Source organism: Hyperoodon ampullatus, assembly GCF_949752795.1.
Source record: "Hyperoodon ampullatus genome assembly, chromosome: 10".
Taxonomy (NCBI): domain Eukaryota; kingdom Metazoa; phylum Chordata; class Mammalia; order Artiodactyla; family Ziphiidae; genus Hyperoodon; species Hyperoodon ampullatus.
Genome location: NC_136923.1, coordinates 97,868,504 through 97,881,154, shown reverse-complemented (window position 1 = coordinate 97,881,154; position 12,651 = coordinate 97,868,504). Strand labels below are relative to the sequence as shown.

Here is a 12,651-nt window from a genome sequence, read left to right as displayed (position 1 = left end):
TTGATCAAATCCGTGTAAAACTATACATATAATCTCTATGATTCTTAAAAAGTAATTATAGAATTTTTAATCCAGTGTTTTAGAGGCTAGTTAATATATCCAAGTTCCTTTTCAAAATTGAGTACAAATTGAAACTTTTATTCTTCTTAAAAATCTGTACTAGCTGCATCCACATATACTAATGTGCTACTTTCTTTTCAGCAATTACTAGTTATCAATACTACCCTAAGGTAATGCATGTATCTGTATGCAGCAAATACAGAAGTTTCCTTGTAAAAACAATTATCCCGATTTCTAAAGAAAGTAATTATAAAAAATTAAACCAATTTGTTAGAATTCCTTTTAGATTCCCTGCCATCTTCTCTTTCATTTATTGATTCATCCAACACCCACATGCCAGGGTGATGAAATCAGAGATGGTTACCCTGATGCTTCCCATCTCACAGGAAATAGACTTTAGTTAACACAAAACAGACATACAAATGAGCTTTCAGGATCATGAGATGAATTGGCCAGGCCCCAGGCCTTTTTTGATGAGGCAGTATTTCAGATGAGACCTGAAAGACAGAAGGTGCCAGCATGTGAAGGCTGAAAAAAAGAAGATTCAGCCAGACAGAAACAGCTAGAAAGAGCTGGGCTGGTGAGAGGAAATGAGAGACCACCTCAGGTCAATCCTTGTTCCTTTAATGCCCGGAGCTGATTTTCATGGCTGTGAGGTCACCGTTCCTGCTCTGCTTTTTCTCCGGTAGCACTTTACCCACCTTCTTACATACCATATAGTTTACTTTTATGTTTAGTCTTTCTCCCCTCTCCTCACACGCAAGCTCCTTGAGGACACCTCCACATGCCTGCTCAGTTTCTGGCACATAGTAAGTGCTCAATCAAAGTTTACTAAATGGATTGATGGATTTCGATACCCACAGCCGGGCTCCTGAGGAGCTGTCCCACAAACAGGAGATGCTCAGGGATGGAATCGCCTCTCAGGTCCTTAAAGGGCAGAGAGCTTAATAATATTTGTTAATTTAATGAGGTGCGGGGATCTTACCAACACCCCCTAGAATGAATTCTGTTACAGACTTTTTTTGGAGGTGGCAGCAGTTACCACAAGGTTTCTTACCAGTGACCTAAATTAAATTTCCTAAGGGAAAAAAGCTCTCTTGCTTCTAGGCCTTCATACATACTATTCTTACAGCTTGGAATATTCTTCCCCTCCTCTTGATAATTTTTGTCATTCTCGAGATCTCATTTTATGGGGGAAGCCTTGCAAGATACCTCTCCAGCACTGCTTCTCTGTGCTCCCATAGGCCCCGCTATCCCCCCATCATAGGACTTATCCTATTCTGTGTTGTCACTTTTCTAACTTGTTGGTCTATTTATAACTCATCTATCCCATCCCCCTTTGTCCCGAGCACCAAGTGTAATCGGAGCTTCACAATTACGTGTTGAATGAATTTTTAAACTTTCTGCAAGCCTTCCAAATGACTCCTCCTCTTCTCATTCATTTTTACTCTGTCTTTAATTAGGGTAGGAACACTGTCTGGCACATAGTAAATACTGAATGTGGCAGACACTATGACTTGTCTATCCAAGAGCCACTTTTCTTCTCTTCTTTATTAACATAGATCAGCTTTAACCCAGGGATACAAAATGGCCACCTAAGTACTCAGTTTCCCAGCTTCTCTTACTGCTACGTGTGCCATGTGACACACTCCTGGCCACTGAAGAGTAGCCAGAAGTCTTCTGGAGAGGGGTGGGGGAAAGCTTTTGCTTTCTTAATTAGAAGAAAGTACAGCAACTGACTGACAGTGACAGTAACTGTTTCAGCTCTTCCTTATTTCTTCTTACTTGGAACTCACACTCAAGGCCTAGACTGCTACAGCAATTTTTTAAAATTTATTTTATTCAAGTATAGTTGATTTACAATGTTGTGTTAATTTCTGCTGCACAGCCAAGTGATTCAGTTTTATGTCTATATATATCCTTTTTCATATTCTTTTCCATTATGGTTTATTACAGGATATTGAATATAGTTCCTTGTGCTGTATAGTAAGACCTTGTTTATCCATTCTATATATAAGTTTTCATCTATCTGCTAATCTCAAACTTCAAGTTCATCCCTCTCCCGACCCCCTCCCCCTTGGCAACCACAAGTCTGTTCTCTATGCCTGTGAGTCTGTTTCTGTTTCACACATAAGTTCATTTGTGTCATATTTTAGGTTCCACATATAAGCGATATCATACGATATTTGTCTTTCTCTTTCTGACTTATTTCACTTAGTATGATAATCTCTAGGTCCATCCATGTTGCTGCAGATGGCATTATTTCATTCCTTTTTATGGCTGAGTAGTATTCCATTGCATATATATACCACATCTTCTTTATCTATTCATCTGTCGATGGACATTTAGGTTGCTTCCATGTGTTGGCTATTGTAAATAGTGCTGCTATGCATGCAGGGGTGCATGTATCTTTTTGAATTATAGGTTTGTCTGGGTATATGCCCAGGAGTGGGATTGCCGGATCATATGGTAACTCTATTTTTAGTTTTTTGAGGAACCTCCATACTGTTCTCCATAGTGGCTGCACCAATTTACATTCCCACCAACAATGTAGGCGGGTTCCCTGTTCTCCACACCCTCTCCTACTGCAGCTATTTTTTGAAGACAAAAGAACCTAGGTCTGTGATAACAGCATTGAGACAAGGTATGAGCCCTGGGCTGCCTACCTCAAAACATTTTACAATGTGAAACAAATAAATCCCTATTTAATTTACTTTTGGTTAGTTTTTTTAATTTCATACACCGAAAGCATTCCTAAATTATACACGTATGACTTCTTCTCAGCATTTAATCTATTTGACTTCTTAAAGTATTTGACCTCTCACTTCCCTCAAGGTCTTACCCAGCTCTATGCAGGTGAGGCCCAATTCCCCATTTTATGAAACTGAAGACTGAAACAAACACATGATCTTGCCACACAGAAGGAATAATGCACATTTTGTTATAGAAAACAAACCAACGGTAATAACCTTAAATGATACCACGAGACCCAACCCTCATTCTCATTTTCTTACCCCCTCTTCCCGGAAGCCACAGCTTTCACGAAGTTTATGTAAATCTTTACAGTCCTTTTAAAGACATTTTTACATATAACTTTATTTATGTGTAATAAAGTATTTATTTGTGTGAATTTACATAATTGCTTAACCCACAAATAAGGATGATTTCATCTCATTTTGGCTGATACTTACACCTCATTTATTATTTTTTCCTCTTATTGCCTTAGTTAGGGTCTCCAGTTCAATCTTGATCAGTAGGGGATATAGCAGGCATTCTTGTCTTAAAACCAACTTTACAAGAAGTACCTGTAATATTTCACCTTTCAAGTCAGGGAACTTTCTTCTTATTCCTATTTTTCATTTCAGTTATTGTACATTGTACATTTACTTATTTGATAATAATGCCTATTTAACAATATTTTATAAAAGTATTTTCTTATATATGTAAAGTTTTAGATCATGATAGTGTAAAGTTTGTTTTTTTTTTTTTTTTTTTTTTGCGGTACACGGGCCTCTCACTGTTGTGGCCTCTCCCGTTGCGGAGCACAGGCTCTGGACGCGCAGGCTCAGCAGCCATGGCTCACGGGCCCAGCCGCTCCGCGGCATGTGGGATCTTCCCGGACCGGGGCATGAGCCTGTGTCCGCTGCAGGCGGACTCTCAACCACTGCGCCACCAGGGAAGCCCAGTGTAAAGTTTTTAACATTTGATAAACATTTGTTAAAGCATTTACATTTTAGATGATCATCATTTAGTTGATATTGTAATCAGTTTCCAAGACTCGTTCTAGGGAAGCCAATTGCCATGTCATGAGGACACTCAAGTGACTGTCTGTAGAGCCCCATATAGAGAGAAGTTGAGGCCTCTTTTTGTCCTTATAAAAAAAGGAAATTTGGACACAGAGATAGGCATCGAGGGAAGTTGTTGTGGGAGGGATACAGAGAGAAAATACCATGAATAAGCCAAGGAGAAAGGCCTACAATAGATCCTGTCCTCCCGGCCCCCAGAAGAAACCAACGCTGCTGACAACTTGATTTTAGACTTCTAGCCTCCAACACTGTCTCAATAAATCTCTGCTGTTTAAGCCTCCCAGTCTGTGGCTTAAACTTTGCTACAGAAGCCGAATATGAGCCAAATGATGTTCTGAATTCCTGTGTTGAAGTCCTAACCGCCCAGTGCCTCAGAGTGTATTTGGAGGTGGACCTTAAAGAGGGGATTCAGGTTAAATGAGGTCTTTAGGGTAGGTCCTAATCCGATATGACTGGTGTCCTTATAAGAAGACATGAGGACACGGACATGCACAGAGAGACGGTCATGTGAAGACGTGGGGAGAAGAGAGCCATCTACAAGCCAAGGAGAGAGGTCTTACATGAACCAACCATGTTAGCTGACACCTTGATCTCTGACTTCTAGCCTCCAGAACTGTGAGGAAATACATACATTGTTTAAATCACCCAGTCGGGGGTACTTCGTTACAGCACCCCCAGCAGACTGATACAGTGAACCACCTTGGGCATGGATGCTCCAGCCCTGGTTCAGCCTGCAGATGACTGTGACCTTGGCCCACCTCTTCCTGCCACCTCACGAGAGACCTGTAGCCCGAACCACAGCTGAGCTACTCCTAAATTCCTGACTCACAGAAACTGTGAATTAATAAATGTTTGTTCTTGTTTAAATCAGTAAGCTTTGGGGTAATTTTTTTTTACATATGATAGATAACAGATACAGTGGATTAAAGAAATAAGTTAATAATAATTAACTCTATGTAATTGGTAAGGTCGGGAAAATTCCATATGCCACTCAGAATTCAGTTTGATACTATGAATACCATCTGATTTTGAGACCTATTGTTTCAAAGAAACAATAAGCTCTACTCTGTACTCAACTTTAAGTTCCAAAATTACCTTCAGTTTCAGTTCAAATGTATCATGCATAAAAAGAAGAGCCCTTATATTTTTTGACTGGTCCATGTAGCTGGACAAATCAGAAAATTAACATATGTGAGTATCAGCTGAACTCCTTTTTGGCAGTGTTTTCTCCAGAAGGGCATTCCATATTAGCCTAACAAGCATGGGGTCTAAACCAGACTTCTCTCTGTACTTGTACACAGTGTCAAGCAAGCAAAGGAAAAGAAAGATCGGCAAACTTGGCAGTGTTGCCCGTGGTACCTTTTGATGGCCACCAGCTCCCCTGATTCGATACTCTTGCCCATCAGCACACTCCCATAAGTGCCGTCCCCCAGCTGTCTCATGGTTGTGTATCGGTTCATCTTGGAAAAATAATGCAGCACAAGTTGTTGACTGAAATGACTTCCTTGTTGAATATAAATGCTTCTTTATTTTTGTTCGTTTTTGCCCTTAGACTGTTGTTGCTACACTGGTGAGAGGCTTGTCATCATTAAGCACAGGCTCTTCCCCACGATTATGTAGGTTCATAAGATATAGCAATAAGGAATCTGGCAAGGAAACAGTGCTTCCATTCTTATGAACACCCTGTAAAAAAAAAAACAAAACAAGAATAAAAGGGATTTTCATTAAAGAACCTCTTCCAAAAATTTACTGGTAACCTAGGAAAATTATAAATACCAACGTGTTAAGCATGTCTCATTAAATCAATCGTGCAATGCGAATGATGTTCACCTATAAAAGACTGGTGGTACTCACTGGTGAATGCTTCATTTACACGGTGCCATGTTACTTATCCCATGAACGTTCAGTAAATACTGGCTTAGTGATTTGCATGATTGCTTTTTTACTGACTATATAATATAATCTATATTAGTCCAAATCAGATTTTGGGAAGTCAGACGCTCTACTATGTCCATTCTTTGAATCAATGTTTGTATTATATTTAATTTGAACCATAATCTCTTATTTGAAACTCCTGGGCCAGATGTGTTTGGAATCCAGGAATTTGCATATTTTAGAAAAGTAATATGGTACGTAACACCTCCCAAGCAGCATCTTAATGTGCCTGTAGAAAAATGTTTGAAAAGTACACTAAGTAAAATAAATGAAGACCATAAATGGCCTCACATCATTCGGGTCATGTTTTGTTGCAGATGAATTTGCACAGAATAATTTTTTATTTTTTATAAATTTATTTTATTTATTTGTTTGTTTTTATTTTTGGCTGCGTTGGCTCTTCGTTGCCGTGCTGGGCTTTCTCTGGTTGCGGCGAGTGGGGGCTACTCTTCGTTGCGGTGCACAGGCTTCTCATTGTCGTGGCTTCTCTTGTTGTGGAGCACGGGCTCTAGGTGCGCAGGCTTCAGTAGTTGTGGCATGCGGGCTCAGTAGTTGTGGCTCGCAGGCTCAGTAGTTGTGTCGCACAGGCTTAGTTGTTACGCGGCATGTGGGATCTCCCCGGGCCAGGGAGTGAACCCATGTCCCCTGCATTGGCAGGCGGATTCTTAACCACCGTGCCACCAGGGAAGCCCCAGATTAATTTTTAAAAATTCATCTTTCAGAGCTTTGAGGGTTTCAAAACTACAGAAAAGGGATTGTGGATCTGTATATATTTGAAGGGTACAAGTTTCTATAGGTTCTGATTTTATAACTATGATTAAAGAAAACACACAAAGCACATAAAGCCTTAGTGTCTACCTCATTAAAACAGCGTTCAATAATTTCCTCCCATTGTTCTGTCTTAGTTCTGCATTCAAGGAACAATTTCTCATTTCATACCTGTTTATCATTCTTATGTTGCTTTAAAAAATCTCTATCATTCTGTTACAAGGCTGTATGTTAGTTACAAAGTGTAACAACATGTTTGGCACTATCGAATAGTTTTTTTTTTTTTTTTTTTGCGGTATGCGGGCCTCTCACTGCTGTGGCCTCTCCCGTTGCGGAGCACAGGCTCCGGACGCGCAGGCCCAGCGGCCATGGCTCACGGGCCCAGCCGTTCCGTGGCACGTGGGATCCTCCTGGACTGGGGCACGAACCCGTGTCCCCTGCATTGGCAGGCGGACTCTCAACCTCTCACGTTGCGGAGCACAGGCTCCAGACGTGCAGGCTCAGTGGCCATGGCTCACGGGCCCAGCCGCTCCGCGGCACGTGGGATCCTCCCGGAACCAGGGCACAAACCCACGTCCCCCGCATCGGCAGGCAGACTCCCAACCGCTACGCCACCAAGGAAGCGAAGCCCTCAAATAGTTTGTTTTAAAATGCCTTTTAAAGGGACTTCCCTGGTGGCGCCGTGGTTAAGAATCCACCTGCCAATTCAGGGGACACCAGGGTTCGAGCCCTGGTCCGGGAAGATCCCACATGCCGTGGAGCAACTAAGCCCGTGTGCCACAACTACTGAGCTTGCGCTGTAGAGCCCGCAAGCCACAACTACTGAGCCTGTGAGCCACAACTACTGAAGCCCGTGTGCCTAGAGCCCATGCTGTGCAACAAGAGAAGCCACCTCAATGAAAAGCCTGTGCACCGCAACAAAGAGCAGCCCCCGCTTGCTGCAACTTGAGAAAGCCCGTGCGCAGCAATGAAAACCCAATGCAGCCAAAAATAAATAAATAATAAATTTGAAAAATAAATAAATAAAATGCCTTTTACAGGGAATTCCCTGGTGGTCCAGTGGTTAGGACTACATGCTTTCACTGCCAAGGGCCCGAGTTTGATCCCTGGCTGGGGACTAAGATCCCACAAGCCATGTGGTGTGGCCAAAAAATAAAATGCCTTTTATAATCTGGTGCTTCACTCAAAGATTTTTTTTTTCACTGTAGCACGATCTCCGCGAAATAAAATCATAAAAATTGCTTCTCTATTAGATGCAGAAATTTAGGAGCGACAAGAATATGTTGTAGTTGTCAAAGTACCTAAGGCTTCCAAAAATAGGCTTTCTGAGGAAACATGGCAGAGAAGTGTGCTAAAACTATGTTGTTTCCTTTATACAGGAACACATTTGTCCATAGGAAACTTTGGAAGAAGCTGTGGGGCTTTTAAATAACAGGGAGTGTGTGTTAATTTGTCATTTATTTTACTTCATATAGATAATAACCACTTCAAAGGCACGTGAGAGTTAGTTTAGGCCATGCTAAGTCTGTGGCCAGGATCTTGAAAAAGAGATCCCAATAGTAAATTCCAGTTCTATTTAGTGGTTCCTTCATTTTTCTCAGCTTAAATCTGAGCAAATGGTCTTAACACATGCCAGCAAATGGTTCCCCATTTGCCTGAAAATGAAGTTCTTTTGTAAGTGGTCATTACATTATACACAGACACAGATTCTAAATATTAAGGCATTAATATAGAGAAAGGTAACACCCCCGCCTCCTCACATATTTCCTGACCAAAACGTGTATTTGCTTTTCTTCATTTTTCCTTTATCTGGATAAGGAAATATAATTTTGAAAGCTCTTTGGGGGGTTGTTTTGTACCCTGTGCTATGATTAAACAAAACATGGACTATGAAATATATTTCTTCTGATCACTTAGACTCTTATTAAATCAGTATTTTGCATTTTATTATCAGCATGTTAAATTGTTTTTCTTTCTTTTTTTTTTTTTTTTTTTTTTTTTTGCTGCACTGGGCAGCTTGTGGGATCTTAGTTCATCCATCAGGGATTGAACCCCATTCACCACAGTGAAAGCGCCGAGTCCTAACCACTGAACCGCCAGGGAATCCCTAAATTGCTTGACATTCTTTTCTAGCTTTTCTATTTAAGGTGACATACACTTATCTCTTTTAAGGAAATGTGCTTTCTAGAGGTTTACTGATTCCTTCTGGTTAAGTAACAATACAGAGAATAAATTTGTCCAAAAGGCCATGGTGTTTATCATATCAGTAAAATTATACAATAAAAACACAGAGGGATTAAATGACCTATGAGCAATCAGAGAATCAATGATGGAGTCAGTCTAATACTTGCATTAGCTGAAGCTGTTTGGTTTTTTAGTGCAGTCCCCAACTGCTAAACAACCCATTCTTGCCAGCTTTTACAATCACTGGTGCAGCTAAAAAGGAACCACCCCTCTTCACTGCCAAACCGTGTAGAATCTACCCCGCAATGAAAGCTGCCCACCCCCTCCGCCCCCTAAAGATACCTAACTGCTCACCCTAAAACACCAAGATGCTATAAGCAACCGGGAAAGTGCACAGGGTGCTCCCCACCCTGGCTACACCCTGGGGCTACATCTGTCTCGTCCTGATACGTGGAAGGACTTGGTGAAAAATTATAGGCCAGAAACAGTGAAGGGAAAGAGTGTGAGTGGGGGAGAAGGGAGTCTTCCTGGAGTTCCTTAAGAAAATTATTATTTTTACCCAACCCCCCAAAATTATTTAAGAATTTTAATGGGATAAATAGCATCTTCTTTTCTTTGCAAATCTGCTGCATATGCAACAAATTATTTTCATGTTAATACCTCACTGAGGACAGGCATTGAGGGTCTGAGAGGTAGGCAGTTATGTAGGCACTTCTGGAAAAGGACAAATGGCTTGAGAAGGGAGTGAAAGAGGGAGCGGCACAGATGGGGAGAGAAGTTCAGAGGTAAGAGGTGCCAGAAACATTGAAACTTTCCCTTGCAGCGGCTCAACAACCTGCAAAAGTGGAATTAACTGCCTCTTTCTGGTCCACTATTAAGACCATCAGCCCACCATCATCAGTACTATTAGCACAACAGACCATTCAGTCATTGACTCCTTTCTGCATTGTCCTGGAAGCCCAACCGGTTTTGGAGTGGCTATTGTAGAAACTGCACTCCAAGCCTAACCAATCATCTTCCAAATAAACACTGGAAACGCAAAGTTTGTTTCAAGTGCTATAGCATAAGATACTTATATTCAGGGAAAAATAAGTAAGGGACACAGCCATTTCCCATTTTCTTTCGTTTGAGGGGTAAAGATTATGGATATGACAGATTTTAAAAAGCTCTGATTTGTGGCTCTCAGAGAATTGGGCCAGTTTACTAACCTTTAAGTAACACAAGTTTACATACTATGCTCCCAAACAAAACTTTAAAAAGGCCTATTTGTTTTGTTTTGTTTTGCGGGCCTCTCACTGTTGTGGCCTCTCCCGTTGCAGAGCACAGGCTCCGGACGCACAGGCTCAGTGGCCATGGCTCACGGGCCCAGCTGCTCTGCGGCATGTGGGATCTTCCCGGACCGGGGCACGAACCCGTGTCCCCTGCGTCGGCAGGCGGACTCTCAACCACTGCGCCACCAGGGAAGACCTAAAAAGGCCTCTTTTGAGTCATGTTAAATACAAAATAAACAGCTCTCCAGGGTGAAAAGCTGACCATTTCAGCTGTCCCCTTATCCCCCTAAAAATATAAGGATAATGGCCTAATGGCATAGATATATAAAGGTAAAGGATTTTTTAAAAAAATCATTACTCCTATGTACCTACTCACTGATAGCATATAAACAACTATTTTTATCAGTGTAGAATAGGAAGGTCCTAAATAGATTACAAGTCAAAAAGCAGTATATGTAACTTAAAAGACAGACTGCCTATGGGTCCCCAGTTCACACCCAATAATATTTCTCTGCAAGTTACATATATTCTTCTCCGTGGACCTTTGGAAAGCTAATTTTGCAAAACAGGGATGTATTAACATGATTTCTTATGCACATATATCCATATATTTATATTTCCATATATATGCAACAAAGCAAAACAAGTAAATGTAATGTAACTATGATCCTCAATTAATTTAATAGAACTGTTAGGAACTTGGAGTTTTCTGCAGTCAAGCTCCAATACTTACTGACTTCCTTGAGTTATACAAACCTTATATTCTGTTTTAAGGAAAAAGACATTTATTTAGAGGCTCAATTATAGGCCTACATTAGATAAATACCCTTATCATTTCTCTCCCATTCTAGTTGTCTTACTTTTATCTAAGTGCGCAATTACTGTAAACTTGAGCTTTATTCTCAACAGCTTCTGCCAGCTAATAGGGATTTAGATAGGATTAAGGAAGATTAACAGAGAGGGCAAATAGAGGGTAAAATTTGTGTCTGCCCAATCACTGAGCAGATAACGTTTCCATGTCTTCAACTTGTCTTTGTAGAATCTGCTGTAATGTTATTACCCTAAGGCTGGCATTAACGTTTGTTTAAAAAAAAAAAAAAGCCATAAAAACCATTAAGTTGTTTCAAAAGCAAAAAAGAAAAAAGATTTCAAACTAACCAAATCATACGTTTACAGAAATTAAAAGGGGAGCTTTTACAATGGGAAAACAGGATTCTGTGTTAAAAAATAAATAAAAGCATGGTGCTCTGTGCTAATATTCACAAACTGTTTTAAAACGAAGCAAAACCAAACCAAAATAACCCACCCCAACGAAGAGATGGAACAGCCAGCTTTGCGTAAGCAGAAGGTGGGCTGCCCTGGGGGGCAGGGGAGGGTTTGTCCCTCCCCGGTCACTCGGCGGTGAACAGGTCGGGGAGCCGATAAAGGAAAGCCAAAAGGCTGGAAGGTAACTTTTGCCTCCGCCACTATTTCGACTGAACGGGTCGTTTTTCTGATTAAAATCAACTCCGATAACTTTGACTCTCTTTATGAGAATTCCGTTACAATTAGAACAAATGCCTGATCATTTTAAAAGATTATCTAAACACAATTACATTTCTTTCCTTTTAGAATTGAGATTACAAACCACTAAAAAGCCAGTTTTATTGCCTCCCCTCCCCCGACTCCAGCCCTGTCCTTAAACTGACCATGTCTCCGTCGTATTTGTAGTAAAGAAGCAGTTTTCGTTCCCAGACGCTCTGATCTTTTCTCGCAAACCGGGGCTTTTAAAAGACACCAGTCTGCGGGCAGGGCTCGTCCCCGAGGCCCTGCGTGTCCGGCCGCAGCGGGCAGGTGATCCCCTGACCCACCCCCACCCCCCCGCCGCGGTTGGTTCGGCGTGAGGACTGGGGGCGCCCGCTGGTCCACCCTGTGCCGGGATTCCGCTTTTACCTGGGAGTCATTTGGGAATGCACGAATGAGGACTGAATTTGGACCCAGTTTCTCTTTCTTCTTTCTCCTTTTTAATTTCGTAACAGTTTTGAACTCAATTCCACTGCCTTCTCCAGACCTGATCCCGCCCCTCATTCCTAAAAGTAGCGTCCCCTCCAGCCTAAGCACTAAAGGGAGCGGGAGAGAGCGCGGGGTGCGTTGGGAGACCCTGGGGTAGAGGTTCGGGGGTGCGGGTCCCTCAGACTGATGGGTTCCCGCCGTCATCCTCCAACCCAGGACTGACCGCGCCGTCTAGGAGCGCAGGAAAGTGGCCGAGGGGGTCTCGGAGCGAACCGACAGCTATAGGAGCAGGTTGACCGCCTCCTGCCCGCCCCGCCCCTCCCCGAATTCTCCTCCCTCCAGTCCCTCCCCCTACCAGTGTCCAGGCCCCTTCTCTCGGCGGAGGTTGGCGCTGGTAGGACAGGGAGCCGAGGGGACATGCCGGGCCGCCTCGCAGGACAGGCTCGGGCTGGGTCGGACGGAGGGTGGCGGCTCCGCTGCCCGCTCGGGATTACCTGCCCGCGCCGGCCGCTTACCTTGTTCACTCTCTTGTCAAGCTCTGCCCTGCTGTGTGTTTCATCTCCTAGGAAACCGCGGGGATGCTCCAGCTCAGCCCGCCCAGTTACGCCCCGCCCGCGGGGCGTGATCGAGCCGGA

At 42.6% G+C, this 12,651-nt stretch overlaps 1 protein-coding gene across 4 annotated transcripts in view; it reads right to left on the bottom strand.

The window, feature by feature from the left end:
* The window catches only part of MAK (male germ cell associated kinase), a gene marked incomplete at both ends in the record, with an annotated part of 41,879 nt that extends 36,553 nt beyond the window's left edge, over positions 1-5,326 (bottom strand). For all 4 annotated transcript variants that reach the window (XM_079713377.1, XM_079713378.1, XM_079713379.1 and 1 more), the window contains one exon: positions 5,226-5,326. In XM_079713377.1, the coding sequence (XP_079569503.1) occupies positions 5,226-5,326 (101 nt within the window). The remainder of the gene's footprint in view (positions 1-5,225) is intronic.
* Positions 5,327-12,651: the final 7,325 nt, after the last annotated feature.